We start from the raw sequence: 22,045 nt of genomic DNA on the forward strand, positions 1-22,045 counted from the left end.
TTCGAGTATCCACAGGTGGTGAAATTCCACTAGCGTGAGTGTGTGGGGGTGTGTGTGCGTGTGTAAAAAATAGAAAAAAAAGAAGCTCCCAATCGAGCCCTGTGAGGATCATATTTTCAGTGGATCGGATGGCATATACAAGACATCAGCTCGGCAGACAATCGGAAAGATTTAACCGGTAGGCGCACGTTTATTTTGGATTGTAGTAATTTTGGAAACGGAGTAATCTCCAAGCGCTCGCCTTATTGAACCACGTGCGTTGCACGTGCCACATGCCCGAGCTATATATGAAATCTATCTGTAGGAGTCCTTTTGGTTCGTAGGGTTTTGGTCCATTTGGAGCTCTCTCTGAGAAATCTCGCGGGGATTTCATCAAAGAAGACTTGTACTTCTACTTTTACGTAAGCTGAAAATTCCTTCCTTTCCTGATTTTTCTCTTTTATTACATTCACGTCCTCTCTCTCCTACGCTTTGTGGATCGGCGTTGGGTTCTGAGTGGTATGGTGCTATCTTGCGCTGGATTGCGTATGATCCCTGATTTTTTTCGGTAAAAGCGCCTCCTTTTTTGTTGGGCTTCATTCCATGCTAGGTTCTGAAACTGCACGGGATCATTCATCTGGCGGGACCCTTTTATGGGTGGGCCTTTGCTGCAAAAGATTTCTCCCGTTAGATGGGTTTAACTCTCCGAGCGGTGGCTTGAAAATAGACGATAAGCCGATGGTCTAACATTCGATGGGGAAAAAATCGATTATCCTATGGACATGATTTTTGGACGGGTGAGATTGCTGTGGCATGGGCTGTTGTGATTCTGATGGGGATGATTTAGGGATCATCGAGGGTTTGACTTCTGCACAAGCTTGCCAAATGATAAATTTTCATTTATGCAATCTTTCAATTCTTAAATTTCACCATCAATTATGACTGTCCACCCTTCCGCTTGAATATAATTCCACCTTACCGGCAAAACCCTCTTATTCATGTGACATAAGCTTAAAGTGAAATGGAATTGGCCCCCACAAGTTTCTGTCTTTTTCTAGAATTAACCAGGCAATGATCCAACAGAGACCTTGGAATTCCACTTTGGACAATGTTTTGGTAATGAGCTTACCAATCAGTGAGCACTAAGAAACTGTCAGTTGTTGACATGATCTGGTTTTTTCTTGATTATTAGTCCAGATATATTTCAAGCCTCCCATAGGGACATCAATCAATTCATGACCATGGATTGGAATATCCGTATTGTATCGCTGATACGGATGTATCATATTTGTATCAGGTCAATGCTATATGCAGTGTGGGGCTGTATTGAACCCAGTTGAAAAAAGGGCCTTATCAGCATGTCTTTTATATTGTATAGCCGATGCTGGTGTATTGTATCCATATTGGCTTGATATGATATGCGATATGGGGCTGTATCGGTCCTAGTTAAAGAAAAGGGGGCCGTATCAGCTTGTGTCGGCCTATATAGGGAGTAATGGCATGTCGGCACCAATACGGCTATAAAGGCCTAAACTTGAATTTTTTCAAATTTCTCACACACTCTCTTCCATTGAAACAATGGAGGAACCTTAGAAAGTCATTGTAGACTAGATGTAGGCCTATTTTGGGGATCACAACAAAAGATTTAAGTGGGATTTGATGAATTGACGCATAATGGACCATTATGGGAAAAATGAGAAAAAAAGGGTAGTCCATTTTTTTTTTTTTGGTTTCTAATATTTTGCTTTGATGTGCCCTAATTCACCAAATCATGTTTGATATGTGTTCAGTTATGGCCTGGTTGGTTGATTTTCAACTGGTCAAGCCGACAAACATTTTTATCAAAGAATGTTGAGATAAACCATTATATGCATGTCCAAAATTACTAAAAAAGGAAGATACTTGCGCATCTCATTGTTTCCCTTTTTCCTAATATTTTTCCTTAAATTGTTTGGCTTAAAATAATTCGACCGGTGAGGTCTATTTGGCCCGATATGGGTTGATACCAACATGTGACGCTCATATTGTATTTGTTTTTCGGCTGGTCCGATATTCACCGAGAAATGCTATTCAAAACCATGCTCCTGGTTATTCACCCAGTCTAATTGGTGCATGCATAGAGAGGTCCTACACCTCCCTATCTTCTTATGAGAGTATCAAATTACATTATAATGTCCCATGGACACACTGGGTTCACTCCACTCATTTTTGACCTTGTTTATCTTCTTCCAAAAACCATCACTTTGACTTGGAATGGAAGGATCATAGAATATCGTGAATACCTGCCTAAAGCTTCCAAAAATCTCTTAAAATAAAATTGAGATGAGATTTGCCCAACCTTTACACCAGTTCCCGACAACATATTTGTCCTCCAACCCACCTCTAAAAATGTGGAAACCCAGTCCAATCTTCCGTCTCCCTATACCAATTGGAGAGTGGAGATATTAAAGCTTAGTCTCCTGAAAAGCCACTGCTTGCACCTTCTGGTCCTAGCATATCTCTATAATTAGCAGACTTCTCCAGGTACCCACCCACCCATAGATGTGCGCTCACACTCTGCATGACATAGTATGCTATTGTAAAGAGCATCCTTGACGTAAATGCCTTTACCTATCGTCCTATATAATGCAGATAATTGATAAAATCCAAGCATGTGCTGATTCAGGATATTTTATTGTTTCTTCATTTTCTTTTGGGTTAGGTTGACAGCAGTGTGTTATAATGTCTCGAGTTTATGTTGGAAACTTGGATCCACGAGTCACTGAGAGGGAACTAGAAGATGAATTTCGAGTGTATGGCGTGCTACGAAGGTAAAAACGTGATTTATTTGATGTTTGCAGCTGAAATATTCCTATTTTTTATCTATGAGAAAATAATGCACTTTTTTCTCATGCATAACTGATGAACATCTTGTGTCATAGTCCTTGTCTTGTCTAATTCTGTGTGAAAACATTTGGTCCAATTGATCATTTATATCAGTTTTCTTCTATTTGGTGTTCCTTTTCCTCCATGGTACTATGAAATTTTTTCATACTATGTGGATGTTTTCCAATCCTACCTTGTATTAGGCAAGTCTACACGCCATGGCTTGCGCCAACTTGGCACACTGGTGCAAGATTCAAGCCGTTCGTCAGGTTGTCTCATCATTTGGTGCCCTGGCCCAAAAATCAGGTAGGTCTGCTCATAAGGTGATCCACATTGCTACAAAGAAATGAATGGATTAGAAAAGCTATCCATGTTTTCTCTAGCCATCTGTTTTTTCTGTAGATCGTGGCCCACCTGATTATTGGATTGGTCTGGTTTTTGGCTAGGGAATCTTCATGGTGTGATGAGCCTTATGGACCACTTTAACCCATCATCCGTGTGACATGTTTTGGTGTATATATGGCACGTGCATGGGATGAGTAGACCTACAATCTGCTTAAGTAGGTGTCTTAGCAATTCTGAAAATATGTTTTATCTGTTAGCCTAGTTTGTGTGAGTTCTGAATGAATTCCCTTGCTAATTGCAGATATTCATGCATTTCTGACATCCATTATTGTAAACATACTTCCTATTTTCTCCCCTTGTGCCCCCAAATTCCTGTTTCTGATGTCGAGGTGACTAGGGTTCTCGTCTGTTAAGGGTTAGCTCCTGACTGTTAGTCAGTGATCTATCTTCTTTCCGATCACTATAAAATCTAAATGAGTTGAGAAGCTGATACCCAAGGCTAAGTCGAGGATGAACATGATATTATAACATACAAACCAGGCACAAGAAGGCATCACACAGGCCACTCCTTTCACTTCTTGGTGTGGTCAAGGTGTAAGCCTTTGACCTCATGTTGTCATCCGATGTTTCTTTTCTTTTATCTCAAAGGTGTGAGGATTATAGATGCACAAAGCATAAAGAGAAGCCGCAACAGATTCAAGTGTGGAAGTGGTAAAATGTCTGTCTAAAATGTTAGCACTTTGCAAATGTAAACAACTAAGCATGTGTGAGTCGAAAGTACGAATTGGAGGGGGAGAGGCACTTGGGTGTAAGGTTTGTGCAATTAAGGTCTGAGTGTAAATTGAAATAACAAGATAAAGGCAGTATCATTTCAGGTTCACTTTATTGCTATGGAGCAACCACTGATCCAAGAATGTATTGATTACAAGGTATTCCGTATCGGTAACGGTGGTCGTAATGGTCACCACTATTATTGATACAGGTATCAACCATAATGGCCAATGTGGGGGCGTAAGTCGTAACGACCATTACGACTCCATGTAACAGTTAAAATTTTTCTTTTGCTCAAAAAATTTTGAAAAAATATCTAGAAAATCTAGAATAATGTAAATATTCCAAATATGTATATATATATATATATATATATATATATATATATTTTTGGTTTTAAATATATTTATAGAAGTGTAACGGTTCACTCTTTGGGGAGAGTGTTGTATCGCGCCGTCTAGTGAATTTGTGAACATGATTATATATATCTAATGTTTACACATCACAATCAAGCATTAGAACTAGAAATTAGGAAAAGGCATAAATACTACTTTTTCAATAGTTTGAAAAAAAGGCCATCGGAGCTTCTGTTCACTTAAATCATTTTAATCTTAAAAACTATAATAAGAGTGGTCGAAATTTGTTGTAAAATAATCTCAGAGAGTTTTTGGAATGAGAAAAGTGAAAAAAATGGGTTTAAATAGAAAAAAGCGACCGCTTTTCGACCGTTATGGGGGTAACAGTCGTTATGCACTAGGGGTGCATATCGAACCGGTAAGACCGTGGAATCAGACTGGAACCGATCAAATGGTCCGGTTCTAGAGCGCATCGGTTCCGGTTCTGGTTCCAAAAATCAAAGAACCGTTTAGATCGGTTTAGTTCCGGTTTAGGGGTATGTAGAACCGAATCGAACCGTGAACCGAACCATGGATCCGAACCGTGGATCCGAATCGTGGAACCGAACCTAGAACCAAACCACGAACCGAACCTACATTTAAAAAATAAAAATAATAACAAAACCCTAAGTCTAACCGACCTTGCTGTGTGCGTGCGGGCGGCTGCTCCTGCCCTCTCATCTCTCTCGTAGGTCCTCTCTCTCTCTCTCTCTCTCTCTCTCTCTCTCTCTCCTCCTATCTCTCTCGCTGCTCCTCTCTCTCTTGCCACCGCCGGCCCTCTCTCTTGTTGCTTCTCTCGCTGGCCCCTGATCCTCTCTCTCTCTCTCGCTGCTCTCTCTCTCTCTCTCTCTCCACACACCACAATCGTGGAACTGATTCGGAACCGAACTGGTTTTCACGGTCCAGTTCCTGTTCGATTCTAGGGTGCTAACGGTCCGGTTCCGGTTTCGAAAGTCCTAGAAACGTATGGAATGGTTCGGTTCCGATCTCACCCCAGAACTGGACCGAACCGACCCGTGTGCACCCCTTTTATGCACCGTATTGGCCTTTACAGCCACCGCAACGACCGATATAGTCCTAACAAACCAATTGCCCCATTTCACACCTGTATCATATAACGGTCATGGCCGTTACCTATACGTAATGGATACGAAACACCTTGACTGATTAAGACTAGATAGACTCAGTAGTTTAAAAACCCAAAAACTTGACTCGATATTTGTTCGGGTTGGGTCAATTCAAAGATTGACCCGACTCAACTCGGTATATAATAATAAAAAAATTATTTTTATTTGTACTTATGGATGGTTTAATATAAGTACAATTAAATAGGAGAACTAACAACAATCTACCATGTGGATGCCATTGCTACCCTTGTAGGGGTTGTGAGTTCAACCTTGTTCCTTGCACATTATCACTTTTTTTTTTTTTTGCTCATTTCTTTCTTTTTCTTTTTCTTTTTCTTTTTCTTTTTGTTAAATACTGTTTTCACAAGCCGAGTGACTCAGTTCGAGTCATCGTGAGTCAAATCGAGTTGACCAAGTTTGTGAGTCAACTTGAGGAGCCTCCCGAGTTTGGGCCACTTTAGTCTCAAGACAGAGTTTCCCAAGGGAATTTTTAGAACTACGGATAGACTTTAGCTACCATCGCATGGATGGCTAAGTTGTCAACCATATCATTTTAAGGCTCATTAATGGCCTGTTTGGCATTGCTAAATCAATGCTTTTAAGCCCTTGTAATTCTCAAAAGGACTTTTAAGCATTTAATATATTTTTTCAACGTTTATATATCAATATTGCACCTTGTATTGCACCATTGGGATACGGAAACAGATCGATATTGCACGGGAAATGTTGCATGTATCGGGGTCCAGGGAAGGTATCATAGACTAGTAGAAACATTGGGAAAATGGTGAAACGAACAAATTATCTTTGAAGACGCATGATTACATGGAACTCAAACATTACACGAAACGCCATGCTTAACAGGTTTTCATTGCATGGAGCTTGAACTGGGCGATGTTGGACAAAGGTGATGCAGCTATATCCAAAATGAGTTCATATCATTAAAATCTTATTGAATACAAAAAAAGAAAAATCTAAAAATAAATCATTAAAATCTTATTGAATAAATTAAGAACATAATGATACATCCAAAAATAAAAAAAGAAGGAAAAATACATCTCGGACTTGTATCCACATGGAGTAATGAGGCGGCTGGAAGGTGTTGTCCTTGTCCCAACTTGAGTGCCATAATATTGTTGTTCCACATAATGACAAATATTTGCCCAACCAAGGCATTCTAAAACAGTTATGTAATGTAATGGTGGTAACCGTTACATGTTACTAGAGCTGTACACGAGTCAAACTAAGTTGAGCTTGGCACAGCTCGGCTCGGCTTGGCCAGCAGTTAACCCCAGCTCGAACTCGGCTCGGCTCGGTTCGGTTGGCAGCTCGGGCCAGTTCGAGTCGAGTTCGAGCTTGTGAGACATTTTCTCAAACACATAATGCATCTTCAATCTCTCACAGAATGCAAAACAGTAACAACACCTCACATGTATTTCATCAAACACTCAGCAAGCAGCATAAAAAACAAGATATGAGGGCAGTTGTATAGTGTAAAGTTTTTATTTATTTATTTATTTTTATAGTGATTTGTTTCGTATCCATTCCTTCCTCGCCACCAGCCAATTCTTCGGGGACTGTACGCATCTGAAACAACACTTCGTTGAGTCATTTCATCAAACACTTGGCGAGCAACATCAAGATAAAAATATCTGAGTCATCGAGCTGATTCGATCCGAGTTGATTCGAGTTGAGGTTCGAGTCGAGCTCGGGCAAGCTCAAACTTGGCTCAAAATTTTTTCGAGCTCCAAAAACCAGCTCGATTTGGTCCGAATCCAATTTCGAGCTAAGGCAAGTCAAGCTTTTTTGAGTTGAGTCGAGCGAGCTGACCGAGCTAACTCGACTCATGTACAGCTCTACACGTTACGGGGCCGTAATAGCTGTTACGGAAAAAAATGGCTGGTAACGAGGCCGAAACATATCTTTTTTTAAAAAAAGGAGGCCGAAACATGTTTTTTTTTTTTTTTTTTTTTAAAGAAAAAAAGGCCGTAACGGCCTTTTGGTCACCGTTACCATTATGGAATACCTTGTGCCCAACTTATGAGCTGATGATGCCAAGCCCCATACTCTAACATTTCTTGTACTCATCACCAATATGCTTATTTGTGGAATTGCAACTGGGAATGGGCCTTAAAGGCTTTTGAGGATTGTGCTTTCTCCTTCTCTTTTTGGGTGCTTTGTACTTTTGTGATGTGTTTGCCTCCATTCTATTAATAAAGTTATCACTTTTTTAAAAAAAAAGTGACCATTTTCTCTGACCACTATAATTAATAAATGTGATTATTGGTGCACTAGTTTTTTAAATAAATCATGCAATAATTCAACACATAATGCATTAATTTATACACTTGTGATATGTGTTTATTGCATTATATATAATTATTTTTTTATTATGTTTAGATTTTTCTTTCTTTTTTGAAAATCACAAGAATGTGACCAACATGTAGATTGGCCCAAGTTCATTAACATATCTATAGATCAACCAAAATTGGTTGATCAACAATTTCTTAAAATGATTGGAAATCATTTTCCATTTTTTTAGTTATTATTATTTTTTTTTTCCAAAAAATAAAAATGTTTGGCTAATCTATAGGTTAGCCTACACTCATCAGCATATAATTTTTCTTCTCACGCTATCTATATTTTAAAAGGGTGAAAAGGGAAGAATTTGGAATTTTGCCAATTTCTTCGATTGTCCACCTTCAAATTCGTTGATTCTTGCCTCAACTCCATGTCAATGCATGAAAGCCATTCACATATAGAGAGTTGCAACTAATTTCTTCCTAATCTATACAAAAAGAAGTGAAGTTTAATATATTTAATGTGACTTTTCTAAATGATTGGATTATGGCCCTCCACCTGTATCCGCTCTTGGATTGTGATTTCTCAACCAAAATCTGTTTGTGGTGTGGAACAACTCAAGTGGAGTAGTTAAAACACACCAACAGATACTTCTTCCCAAAAAATTTGAATTTTTTTCTTCCTCAGGTAAAGTTTTTTTTTAATTAAATTTTTACTTTTTTTTTTTAAAGTATTTCTTAAATTTCGCAGGATTTTTGATACATATCATTGGCACATGCGATATTCTCGCATGTATTGAAGGTTCAATGGGTTTTTAAAAGGTTTCTTGTGTGATATATTGTGATTTTTGATATGTATCGAGATGTTTCGCACGATACAGTGTGATATTTATTGTGATGTGGGGAATTTTTTTTATTCTCCCTATATCTCGTATTGGTGGGATGCGATACCAATAGTATCGGCCGATAGTCTGATACCATTGGTTCCAGTGTTTTGAATTGTGCTGATAGCGTAACTACGATGCTACGTAGCATATATAAATAGTGTAAATCAACTGTAGCATATGCTACAAGGGTCATAACATACACTACAACACTACAACTACATCGTGTGTAGCATATGTAGCATTCGCTATAATGTATTTGTGTTTTAAAGGTTTTCTTAAGCTATAAGTTATAATTTTTATGTAAAATGGTGGTGACCCATTCTACTCACATCTAGCAATGATTTTGAGCTATCCAGACCATCAAAATAAGAGGCCCCATTATAGATGGAGAATATTTATACTTTTCTTTTCACCATATTTGACAATCTTAACCATTTAATAATGGGCCTCCACATGTACGGTTGTGTTCTTATGCCATATCCTAAACAATTTGTAACTCATATTGTAACAAAATTAAAAGTTTTAACTTAAAAGAACGACTTTCAAAAGAGGGGCTTTCGAAAGAGGGTTTTTGAAACCCTAGTTGACCGCAACACCCCTCTGTCCAAAATCTCTCTGTTCGATTTTCTCGATCCACAAGGCCATTGAAGGTGAGAGTTCGACCAATCAGTCGACACTACAAGAAGGTCCACTTACTATATTTTCAAGATCATTGGAGCTCAATCGAAGGAGTTGGTTTGGGTGAATGACCGACGTCATGGGTTTGCTCCCTACAGACGTGAGTTTGATTCCCCTCCCTGGGATTACCCAATGCACGTGGTTTGTGGGTGATTGCGTGCATCCGCAGGGTTTAGGCTCGCCTTAAAATGGGGCGGGGAAACCCTAACGTCATAAAAAAAATGGAGCTCAATTGAAGTAGAAAATCAAATTTATCCCCTTTTCACATCCGTACAGCTATGAAGCTCAGAAATCTATATTTTTTGTTGATTGAATCTCTTCTCAAGTTTGATAGAGGTATGTTCTTGCCCCTTAATATTTGTTAATGAGTTCCTTTTCATTTCGCACGAAGATTTTATTGTTTCTTTTGGGATTGTTTTATTTATTTATTTTTAAATTTTAGGATGCTAGTTACTATGCAATGTTATAGGATAGGGGTTATTATTCAAAATTTTTTTTTTCATTTTTTTTTTGTTTTTTATTTAAAATTAGTATTTTTATTTTTTTGTTTTAGAGGCTTGTAGTGGTGCGTGCATGGCACATTACTATGCAATGCTATAGGATGGCAGTTGTGATGCACTTTTTTTTTTTTTTTTTTGTTGGTTTTAGGTAGCCTGTTGTGCTGTGTGTATGGCAAGCATGCAACCCATGCTTCTTCGGAGGTGTTTTGATGGCTTTGCGTTGTTTTCTATGCCATGGTCCACGTGGGACCCACTGTGGTGGGTATGGCTGTGCATTATTTTCTATCATGTGGCTGTCCATTGTTTTCTATGGTGTGGTCTTCGTGGGGCCCACTATGGTGTGTATGCCTGCGCATTGTTTTCTATCATGTGGCTGTCCATTGTTTCTGTGGTTAAATACTTAAATTGAATAATTTTTTAGGCATTTATCATATTTTTTGTATTTTTAAATATAAAAAAATAGAAGTATCATGTAGCTTGCACTACACGCTACAGGGGGCTGAATGCTATGCAACATACTATCATTATTTAAAGCACTGATCGGTACATAGAACACTGTTTACCAAACATGTTTTTTGTTCGCCAACATGTTGGGTGGACCTGTGGCTTGGGCAAGTCCACTTGGCTTGGTCACCAACTGGGTGATTGGGCTGAGATACACTTGGATTGCACTGACTCGGGATTTACTCACCTGAGTCAACTAGTTCCAAATGTCATTTTGTTAACTTGCCTGAGTTGTTTGGACTTGGAAGAGTCAAACCACAAATGCTTGTTTGGATGACACTTGAAATGACGTTCAACCAAGATGTTTCGGGCACACCTTTGGTGACACCCTTTTCCAATCTCATTTAGAACATTTAAGAAAGGAGAAATGCACGGGTTAAGAGGAAGAAGGAAGAGAACAAAGAAACTTTTGATACTCTACACATGCACGTCGAAATTGTACACATGGAAGAAATCTTGCTTGGGTTAGACGACCCAAATCTTGGGCCCCACCAATTTTGTCAAATCACACACACAATCGCTCCATTATATATATATATATATATATATATATATTATATATATATATATATATATATATATATATATATATATATATATATATATATATATATATATATATATATATTTCTGAAAAATTTATAAATAATCGAAAAAATACTGTCCAAATTAGAAGTTTGTAACTGTCCAATAATTTTCTCTTTTTTGCTGATTAGGGACCAATTGTTGTACATTTTTAATTTTCTGGCCCATGCTTCAAAGGATTAGGGCATCCCATTGGAATGATTTTGGGGTATCCTTGTGCATTTTTTCTTTTTCAGATAATTTTATTGATTTATTTATTTATTTATTTTTTATTTTTTTTATTTTTTTTATGTTACTAGTCTTATGATTATTATTATATATTTCTATTAAATATAAAATTTAGAAAATTAATTTCTCGACCAATTGAGTCCCAGTCAACCCGACCTGGTTACAAGCTGACGCCAAGTCTGTGAACTATGGTTTTTCTTTTCTTGCCTAAGAAATTCTCAGCAAACAATTCTCTAGAATTGTTTTTTGTTTCTTGCCTAAGAAATTCTTAGTAGTGAACCAATTCTGCACTTCCTAGAAGCAATGCCAAGCAGGCCCTAAGACTTTGATAGATTGTTGAGAATCTTATGGAATAGATGGTTTCCTTTTTTCCTCTACTGTAGATTCTAAAGGAAAAATGCGTCTTATTGGAGAAGTTTAGTCTATGGTGCATCATGAAGCCTAGCATGCTTGAAACCTATGGTGATTGGTAATTAAGCAGTTATTAAGGTTAATGTTAAGCATGCCTACTTCTCTCCTTGAGAATGAACATCTTGCATATTTTGGCATACGCCTCTAGTGAATGCATCCACCCGCCAGTTGTTTTTTTTGTTTTCTTTTCAAAATTTCAATCCTTATGACTTGATTTCACCATGTTTGAGGGGTGTATTGAAGACTGGGACCCATAAATGGATACATTTACCCATGGGCTTCCTGGAATGTTAAACTTAATGAAACTATTAATACAGCATGCACATATATTATGACACGAATGCAAGAAAATTGTCAGAATTTCAGAAAAGAAGAACCTAATATGTCAGTTAAAACATTTCCTGTGTGTCCTAGTGGTACCATCATGAGTATTGATTTTGTATTGCATCTGACATGAATGACGGGCATATGCAAATTTTTGGGTTTCAAAGTTATATGGTTGCAAACAAGGACTAAAACCCAAGTTACCTAGGTACCACTAGCTTCAATTCATGGTTCAGGCTTGCGCTTTTGCTCTCCCTTAACATTTGAAACCAATGGTTACCTGCTCCCTCCCCTAAAGGTTTCTCTCATGCTTCGTGCAACTATAACCAAATATATAAAAACAGAGACATGGTTCGTACTTCCTTGAAGATGCCCAATTTATGACTACATTGCACTTTCATGTTTTGGATTTGCATTGAATTGAATGAAAATCTCTGTAGAGAAGATGTGAGTCTGCAGAGAATAGGAATCTGATTTTCATTTTTAAAAAAAAAAAAAAAACTGGTTGAAGATAACTTCTTGAATTTTGATTTCGTGTTTTTAATTCTTGAGAGGCTATTCAAATCAAGGCATATAGGAAGCATTTGAAAATGGCCAAAGTCATCAATTCCATTAACACGAAGTTACAAGAAATGTCCAATAATGCGACAACTTGGGCTTTTGGGAAATGCTTTGCTTCATGGAAGCTTATGTTCATCTTAAATGGCTTGAAAAATGTAATGTTGTGCCATGGATATTTTCTTTCATCTATGTCCGTAGAGGTGCAAATTGTACTGTCAACTCTCTTGCAAAGTAGGGAATCCACTGATCTTCTCTTTGTATAAAGGACTGCTATCCATTGAAAAGGCCAAGCTATATGTCCTGGGGGGGAGAATACGACAATGCCAAATAAAAACTTATAACAGCGGAATAATAAAGAAAATGATAGCCAAATTAAATAACAATGCAGGAAAGAAAAACAACCTCAAAATTCAGATCTTGAGAGGTTGATACAAACGTTATTCTAAGGACAACCTTACACCAAAAACAGAGTTTATGGTAGGACAACCTTATTTCTAGAAAGGTCTTTGTATCAAGTCTCAAATCGAAGAGGAATACAAAAATAAATATAAACTGAATTGAAATAACTTGTAATTAAAGATGTATTGTTCTAGGGACAACCATACACCATAAAAATGGCAGGGCAACCTTGCTGGAACAACTTTCAAATGAAATTGAAAATCAAGCTTATAAAGGAATAGCAGAAAGTAAATTCTAAACTATTACAACATTCTCACAAAGCTTGAAATAATTACAACATTCACCACCATACATACATCCCACAAAAAGAATAAAAAATTAGAAGAATAAAACAATCAACCACAACTCAAGGGATTATAGTGGTTCGCCTGTGTGTTCACCAACTGTTAAACAACAGCCACACAAAAAGCTACTCCACTCCTAATATCCTCACACAGGGGATATTAGCGTTCACTAAGAATAGGTTTTCCCAGGTTCACCCAAAACCTTTACAATTGTGTCTTTGTATGTGGGCTTACACAATTAAAAAAACCCCACTTCTGAGTTTTCCTGGCTCTCCTCAGAAAACCAATACAACAAGATTTTTCTGGCAAATCTTGAAAGAAACCAAAATAGAAAGGGATTTACAATAAGATGTAAAATACCTGAATATTTCCTTCGTTGTAGCAGCCCGGTAGAATCAAATCAAAGTAGATGATTGAATGTCCAAGTTCAATGTCCAGTACTCGATTACAATGGTTCTAATTCTAATAGATTTTAAATTAAACCAAATAGGGCTTGCCTTAATTGATTTTGATTCCAAAGAAAGGGAATAATAATTCCTCTTTATCAAATCAGATTGGAATATAAGAAACAAAATCAATTAAAATAAAGCTAAGGAAAGAGAATATTAAATAAGCACACTTAGCTTAGATGGAGCACAGAATTATCTCTCAGAAGTTCGACGAAGATTGGCTTGAATACTATAATTAAATCGATGATTTCTTCTGAGATTCGTGCACTATTTATAAGTGAGAAGATCAAGTCTTCGACTGGTCTAGAGTGCTCTTCGACTAGTCGAAGCAACAACAGATATTTGAAAAATCCGGCGGGATATACTACACGTTCTACGATCGGTCGAAGCTTTCTACGTGGTCATAGGTCACCTACGATCTCCTTCGACTGGTCGAACGTAGGACCTGAAAAAACTTCTCTGGAATTCGAGTCGAAGATTTTCGATGTCGTAGATGCGTCGACATCGTTCTACGATCGTCAAACAGATTCCTGGACTAGTCGAAGCCTAACAGATTTTATCCGGAATATGTAACAAACTTACGACTGATCGAGGAATTTCTTAGACTGGTCGAAGCAACTCTAGGACTAGTTGAAGAAGGCCTAGGACTAGTCGAAGAACAGACCAATCACATGAAAAATAAACATTCGGTTTATGTATCCGAAATGACCTACTTCTAAGGTCAACCTATGGTCAATCAAACCTCAATCATGAAGTAAAGGACATTGAAATATTCGGAAAAAGTGACCTTAAAGAATGAGTCTTGAAGTCTTGATGTAGATCAATCTTGAAATCTTCATGTAGCTCAACCTTGAAAGGGTCTTGAGTTCTTTACCAACTGCCTTGTACTCTTCAGCTTGAGTCTTGTCTTGTGAGCTTTACTTGTTGTGAGCTTATCTTGTTCATGAATGTTGATCCTTAAGAGAGCTTCATTTATGCAAGTTATATATAACATAACAGTGATTTTGGCACCACAAATTTGACAACAGACAGGGATATAAACTATAGCACTTACATCCATTGCTTTGATGGATCCTGCATCTTTCTTCTCTTTGGGCTCTTCAATAAAATGTTGCCAACAGAAAAATATAACCAAAATAATCTGAAATAGTAGACAATATTCAGGGGTGTGGGTTTCTTCTCCTAGCCCATGGTGTGGGTTTTTTTTTTTTTCCTTTCACTTTCCCCTTTTCTTTCTCTCCTTTCCTTGTGCATTGAGGCATGCCCTTTTCATTTTCTTGTAATTCTTGGGCTTCTGCCCTTGGTAATAAGAGAGTTATTTTTTTTTCCTTGCAAAAGAAAAAAATAAAATAAAAATTCAGAGCATTATTCTTCCACTATAAAATAAATTAATGCCCACTAATATATTTGTAGTTGTTATGTTGTTCAATTTGGAATTTAGGTGACAGCTTGTGGGCATTGAATGTTGAAGATTATGAATATGATCCCTTTCGATCACTTCATGTCTGACTTTGCGTCCTTAATTTGGCTGTTTTAAGTGACAGTCAATGGAGGGTGTAGCTCGGTTTGTTATAACTCCTTTTGCTTTGTTAATGTTAGAATATAGTTAAATGGCTACATGGTGCTAGTCTTGAAGGCCGATAAGAAGAGAGAGAGAGAGAGAGAGAGAGAGAGAGAGAGAGAGAGTAAAAACTCGAATGGGCCTTATCAACTTGGATCGGTGAGAGAGAGTAAAAACTCAAATGGGCCTTATCAACTTGGATCGGTGAGAGAGAGATGCTTAGGGTGTATTGAAACCTAGCCCTCTACTCTTATTTATAATAGTAAAAACTTGAATGGGCCTTATTACATGGACTTGGGCCCAATAGGCCTATTCGTTTATCAACCTTTCGATCGGTGTTTTTGTAACACACGTTGATCGTGGGAAGCGATAGCGAGGCAATCCAAAATCCATGTTGTAGATTGGATGTCTGTAATATCTAGGGCCTTCAAACTCAAGGTGCTATGAAAATAGGAACTTGACTTTGGAAAGGCACATAAAAGATTTCTTAAAAGCACAAATAATAGTAATAAAATAAAAAAAGTAGCGCAAATGTAGATATTAGTAGCTTTGGCAATGACGAGAGGCGAGCATGTGAATGAGAAGTGGAGGCGATGAGACGACCAATAACTTTAGGCGAATAGGCACTTCTGCAACTTCAGTGTTGTGAGTCACTAGAATAGCCGTCCGAAACAAACGAGTCTGAATCAACTATCTAGCTGAGCCAAGGTTGGGTCAATTGGTGCTAATCTTGAGGGCCTATGAGAAGCTACAATAAGAAAAAGAAGGTGAACAAAGTTGAGAGAGAGAGAGAGAGAGAGAGAGAGAGAGAGAGAGAGAGAGAGAGCCTTCTACTCTTATTTATAATAGTAAAAATGTGAATGGGTCCTATGGGCCTTATTACACAGACTTGGGCCAAATGTGCCTTCTTCAGCTATCAACCTTTCAACACTCCACTTCATGCTGGAGCATCCTAATGAGGCTTTACTTGAAACAAGGAGTAACATAATCAAAACTAAGAAAGAAAGAAAGAAAGAAAGAAGTTCTATCTATTACTTGGAGCTGGTGAATTCTACTCCGCTTTGATATTCTAGTGATGGCTTGTTCATTTTTTAGAAATGTTTAGTAAAACACAGAAAGTTCTCACTGAGGGCAACTTAATTGAGGTATCTAATTGTCGAAGGTAAGGTGCCATCTTTAAAGTGTCCTGGCAACATAGCTTGATAGCAAGACATGGTTCATTGGAATTTATTTTGTTCAAATGATGGCATTATTAGTTATCATGAAGGCATCGTTGGTTTTTTGGTCTCTTACATTTTTTGACCTAATTGCAGTGTTTGGGTTGCCCGGAGGCCACCTGGTTATGCATTTGTTGAATTTGACGACCGTAGAGATGCTTTAGATGCAATCCGTGCCTTGGATGGTAAGTTGTAGAAGTTTTCTTCCTTTCCGTACATCATATGGTGAGTTGATCATTTGTTGCTCTTATTCGAAGAGTATTTTATTTTTCCTTGCTGTGTTCTTCAAAGCCCCAACACATTCCACTAAATACAGCATGGTTCCACCATTTTTTCTGTCAGAACTTTGTGTCCTAAGTCTTTTATTATTCGTGTTAAAGTAAATATTCCGATGATGGCAAATGTTGAATCTATAAACCGATATTACTGTCTCTTATTTGTATTATTTTATAGGTGATATGATGGAATTGATTCTCCAGTGCCACATGCACACGTAACCATGTTCTGGTTTGTACTTTTTTTAGTTGTTTAATTGTAATATGCTATGATATATTTGTATGCATTTCTTTTCTTACACGTGTCTGATCTGTGGCAAGATGTCTTCACATCGGCACAAACAGGGATGGCTTTGATAATGGCAGATTTGTTAACAAGATACCATCTGCCCATCTTTTCAGATACATGCGATCACACGAACTTGAGATATGAAGAAAAACATCATATCATAAAAGATATGGTTATTGTTTAAGCTTTTAATTTTAAATGTCAAATCATGGGCTTCAGGTTCTTCCTGATATTGTCCTCTATATATTTGGTGGTAAAATCTATATTGACACGTGGTCAATATAGTGAAAAGAGACTTGGAACTACTAGTGATAGGTAGTTGGGGCTGCTGTGATTAAAGACGGTAAAATTCCAAATACAAAAGGGACTGTGGATGATTAAGTTGAGTTCTATGGGGGAATCCAAGTTGTTCTGGGGTTCTTTATTTTTGTTATTATTGTTTTTGTTTGTTTGTGTGTGCGCGCACGCATACGGGCGGGTGGGGTGGGGAAACCAATAGAGTAGTATTAGAAGCGGTGAGAGAGGGATGGGCTTGTTCGGATTGAGGGAATTCTCTGAAAATTGCATTCCAAACACTGGAAAATAGAAAGTAAAAGCACTTTCCTTCATAGTTTATCTAGCAAAACAAACAAGTGTAAGGTATTTCCTTTCCTCCATGCTTATGTTAACATTACACGTATGCCATCAATTATGTTTTATTTTCCCTTGTTTTGTCTTCACTCAATCCAAAGACGCCTTAAAAGGCTGACTCTGATGGTGCTATGTCATCAAGGTGTCCCGTATCGGTATCGGTTGGCGTAACGGTGACTTCCAAAACCGATACGGATACGGGGGCGTAACAGTGATACGGGGGCGTAACGGTGACTTCCAAAACCGATACGGATACGGGGGCGTAACGGCCCGTAACGGCGTAAAATTTTTTTTTTTTGCCAAAAAAATATGAAAAAATATGGATTAAATCCGGAATATTCTAAGCATTCCAAATATGCATTCATTTATAAATTGGAACATGTTTATGGTGGTGTAACGGTTCACTCTTTGGTGAGAAGTTGTATCGGACTGTCTGATGAATTTATGAACCAGATAACCTGAATTTGACTACAAAATTCATATATTTAATTTTCTAACTATCTACTATCAATGATAGATATATTAGAATGAATGTAATATGAAAATATCTTACATTTAGGTGTTTGCAATTATTTTTGAGGGCCAAAATTCATGCGTAAATAGAAAAAATATATATATAAAAAAAATAAAGTGGCACCCCAAATATGTAAAATGCACATTAACATGTTCTACTATGATTAATACATCATATGACATCATTAAAACAGCAAAAGAATCATTAAAAAATAATTTTTCGAATTTTCAAAAAAAGGGCCGAAATAAATGCGTAAATAGAAAAAAATATAAAATGGCACCCCAAATATGTAAAATGCACATTAACATGTTCTACTATGATTAACACATCATATGACATCATTAAAACAGCAAAAGAATCATTAAAAAATGATTTTTTGAATTTTCAAAAAAAGGGCCGAAATAAATGCGTAAATAGAAAAAAATATAAAATGGCACCCCAAATCTGTAAAATGCATATTAACATGTTCTACTATGATTAACACATCATATGGCATCATTAAAACAGCAAAAGAATCATTAAAAAATGATTTTTCGAATTTTCAAAAAAAGGGCCAAAATAAATGCGTAAATAGAAAAAAATATAAAAATATATAAAATGGCACCCCAAATCTGTAAAATGCACATTAACATGTTCTACTATGATTAACACATCATATGACGTCATTAAAACAGCAAAAGAATCATTAAAAAATGATTTTTTGAATTTTCAAAAAAAGGGCCAAAATAAATGCGTAAATAGAAAAAAATATTAAAAAAATATAAAATGGCACCCCAAATCTGTAAAATGCACATTAACATGTTCTACTATGATTAACACATCAAATGGCATGATTAAAACAGCAAAACGACCATTAAAATTTGATTTTTCGAATTTTAAAAAAAGGGGCTAAAATTCATGCGTAAATAGAAAAAAATATTAAAAAATTATTAAATGGCATCCCAAATCTGTAAAATGTACATTAACATGTTCTACTATGATTAACACATCATATGACATGATTAAAACAGCAAAACATATTGAAAAAAGTATAAATACCTATTTTTGACGAATTTCTGAAAAATGGCCCACCGAGCTTTGATTCAAAAAAATCTGTAATATAATGTGTTTTTATCTCAAATACCTAACTAAGGTTGGTCGAAATTAGTAGTAGAAGGAGTGAAAAACAGTTTGGAAGCAAGAGGTTTCAAAAAAACAGCAAAAAATGAGCTAAAAATGAAAAAAAAAAGTTACCGGGCCCGTAACATCAATTATGTTTTATTTTCCCTTGTTTTGTCTTCACTCAATCCAAAGACGCCTTAAAAGGCTGACTCTGATGGTGCTATGTCATTGGTTCCTCCTTAGTCGCAATTCCTTGTAAATGAAGTTTAAGGGCTGATTTTAGCGTATTTAATTCCTTTTAGTTTAATTCCAAGGGAAGTAACCCCTGGGCTGATGTTTTGGCTAAGGTGTCAGGTTTGAATCTTTGTATGTTAGCATTACTTGTCCATTTCCTCAATGGATAGTATCCACTTCTCTCTCTAATAAAATTTTCTTATATATATAGGGAAATGGTTCTATGCGGTTGAGCTCATGGGAACTTCCCATGAGGTCGAGCTATGTGGGCCCCACCATGATGTGTGTCGAACATCAACACCGTGCATTTGATGGGTCCACTTTAAATTATGGGCTATCCCAAAAATCAGCCCTATATGGAACTCAAGTGGGCCATACCATCTAAATCATGTGAATACATGCTGAAAACATATAAAAGCACTTTGTGCGGCCCACCTGAAATTTGGATGTGTCTGGAACTTGGTCTGACCCCTCATCCAAGTGGGACACACATAATGGATGGGGCTGGATTTGTGAATCACATCTCGGTGCGCCCAACAATTGATTATGAATGTTTTAATAGGAGGGTAACCCCTCTCAACTTTTGTATGTGGTGTGGCCCACACAAGTCATGGATGGACTTGATTTTTAAGCCTTAGGCCCACCATGGAATGGTGCATCTGACTGATGGGGTTGATGTACGGCACGCATCATGGTGGGCCCACACAGCTCGACTTTATGGGAAGTTCCCATGAGCTTGACTGCATAGAACCATTTCCCCGTCCCCCCCCCCCCCCCCACACACACACACACATATGGGAAATGATACTATGAGGTTGACCTCATGAGAGCTTCCCATGAGATCGAGCTCTATGGGCCCCTCTGTGATGCATGATGGATATCCACACCATGTATTTGGTAGGTCTCCTCTAGGTTATAAGATGTGCCAAAAATCAGCTGCATCCGGAACTCAGGTGGGCCACACCATCTAAAACCATGAGAAATCATGCCTAAAACATCTAAAAGCACTTGGTGGGGCCCACCTGAGTTTTAGAATGGCCTAAAATTTGGTGTGACCCCTCATCCAAGTGGGACACACACAATGGATGGGCTGGATGTCTAAACCACATCTCATTGGGCCATATATACAATCAAGAAGGTTTCAATGGGCGACATCCACTCTCAACTGTTTTTTGTGGTGTGGCCCACCGAAGTCATGGATTGGTTTGATTTTTAGGCCCATGGCTCACCATGAAAGGGTACATCTAATTAATGGGATGGATGTTCGTCACACAACACGGTGGGGTCCGTAGAGCTCGACCTCATGGGAAGATTCCCATGAGGTCGACCTCATATTACCATTTCCCTACACACACACACACACACACACACACACACACATACACAAGTGTTTTAAATAGCTGTAGCATGTTGCATAAGCTACACGATACTTCTATTTTTCAATTTAAAAATAGAAAAAAATATGATAAATGGTAAGGAAAAAACAAAAAATAAAAGAAAAATGCCTAAAAGATGATTCATTTTTTCAAGTATAAGCATGTTCAAACAAGTTATTAATTATCATCTATCAAAAGCCAATCCACATATATGAACCAATCAAAATCATTATTGCATCAACAACTTTCTAAGCAAACCACTTTAACTTCTAATTGAAACCACAAATCATAAGTATGAAAAGAAATTAAAATCCCACAGGTTGAGAGTATTAAGTACAAAATACAAAATACAATTACCATTTATACAAAAAAACATAACGTACGCTACGACGCTACATACGCTACGACCCTTGTAGCATACGCTACAGAGGATTTGCGTAATTTGCTAACACTATGTAGCGATGTAGCTACGTTACGCTACGGACGCTACCGATGCACTATAGACACTATTCAAAACACTGATACACACACACACGTGTATATACATAGAGTCATGCTCACTTGCGCACCTTCTTCTGTGAGCACCCTGCGCACTTTTACACACGTCATGGGCACAAAATCTGAATGGTCCTTGTGATGGAGCACCCCATGAAACCCCGAAGGCCCAACTTTTAGCCTGATCCAAAACTCTGGTGGGCCATAACAAAGAGAGGCAAATCAAGGGAGATAATTGTTTCCTTTTTTCATTGCCCACCAGAGTTTTTGATCAGGCTGAAAGTTGGGCCATGGGGGTTTCATGGGGTGCTGCATCACGTGGACAGTTCAGATTTTGCGCTCACATCATGTATAAAAAAGTGTTCATGAGTTCTCATGAGAACCGGTGCGTAGCTGAGCATTTCACCATATATATATATATATATATATATATATATATATATATATATATATATTAGTAGATAAATATCAACTATCTAGAAAAAAAAAAGATAGGTAAGATGGCCATGTATAATGGTCATTAGTGCATCTTTATAATCTTCTTTTTAATCATTTGATTGATCTCCCATAGATTCTTCTTGAATAGTAATGACAGTTTAGAACTTGAAAAGTTGGCTTGAAAGTGTATCAAGTTGAGTAACTTACTCAAGTTTCTTCAAGTCTTGAATGTAAGAACTGGTAATATTTAATTGCTGATCATGGAA

The 22,045-nt window shown here is 37.3% G+C and overlaps 1 protein-coding gene across 2 annotated transcripts in view; it reads left to right on the forward strand.

Moving 5' to 3' along the window:
- The first annotated feature begins 368 nt into the window (after nt 1-368).
- LOC131255564 (serine/arginine-rich splicing factor RSZ21A-like) overlaps nt 369-22,045 on the forward strand; it is a 37,117-nt gene continuing 15,440 nt past the window's right edge. The window contains exons 1-3 of one of the 2 annotated variants that reach the window (XM_058256312.1): nt 369-401; nt 2,681-2,789; nt 16,524-16,612. In XM_058256312.1, the coding sequence (XP_058112295.1) occupies nt 2,701-2,789; nt 16,524-16,612 (178 nt within the window). In that variant the 5' untranslated portion in view covers nt 369-401; nt 2,681-2,700. The remainder of the gene's footprint in view (nt 402-2,680; nt 2,790-16,523; nt 16,613-22,045) is intronic. The other variant, XM_058256311.1, reaches the window with a different exon arrangement.

The sequence above is a fragment of the Magnolia sinica genome, chromosome 9 (genome assembly GCF_029962835.1).
Source record: "Magnolia sinica isolate HGM2019 chromosome 9, MsV1, whole genome shotgun sequence".
In the NCBI taxonomy this organism is placed as follows: Eukaryota; Viridiplantae; Streptophyta; class Magnoliopsida; order Magnoliales; family Magnoliaceae; genus Magnolia; species Magnolia sinica.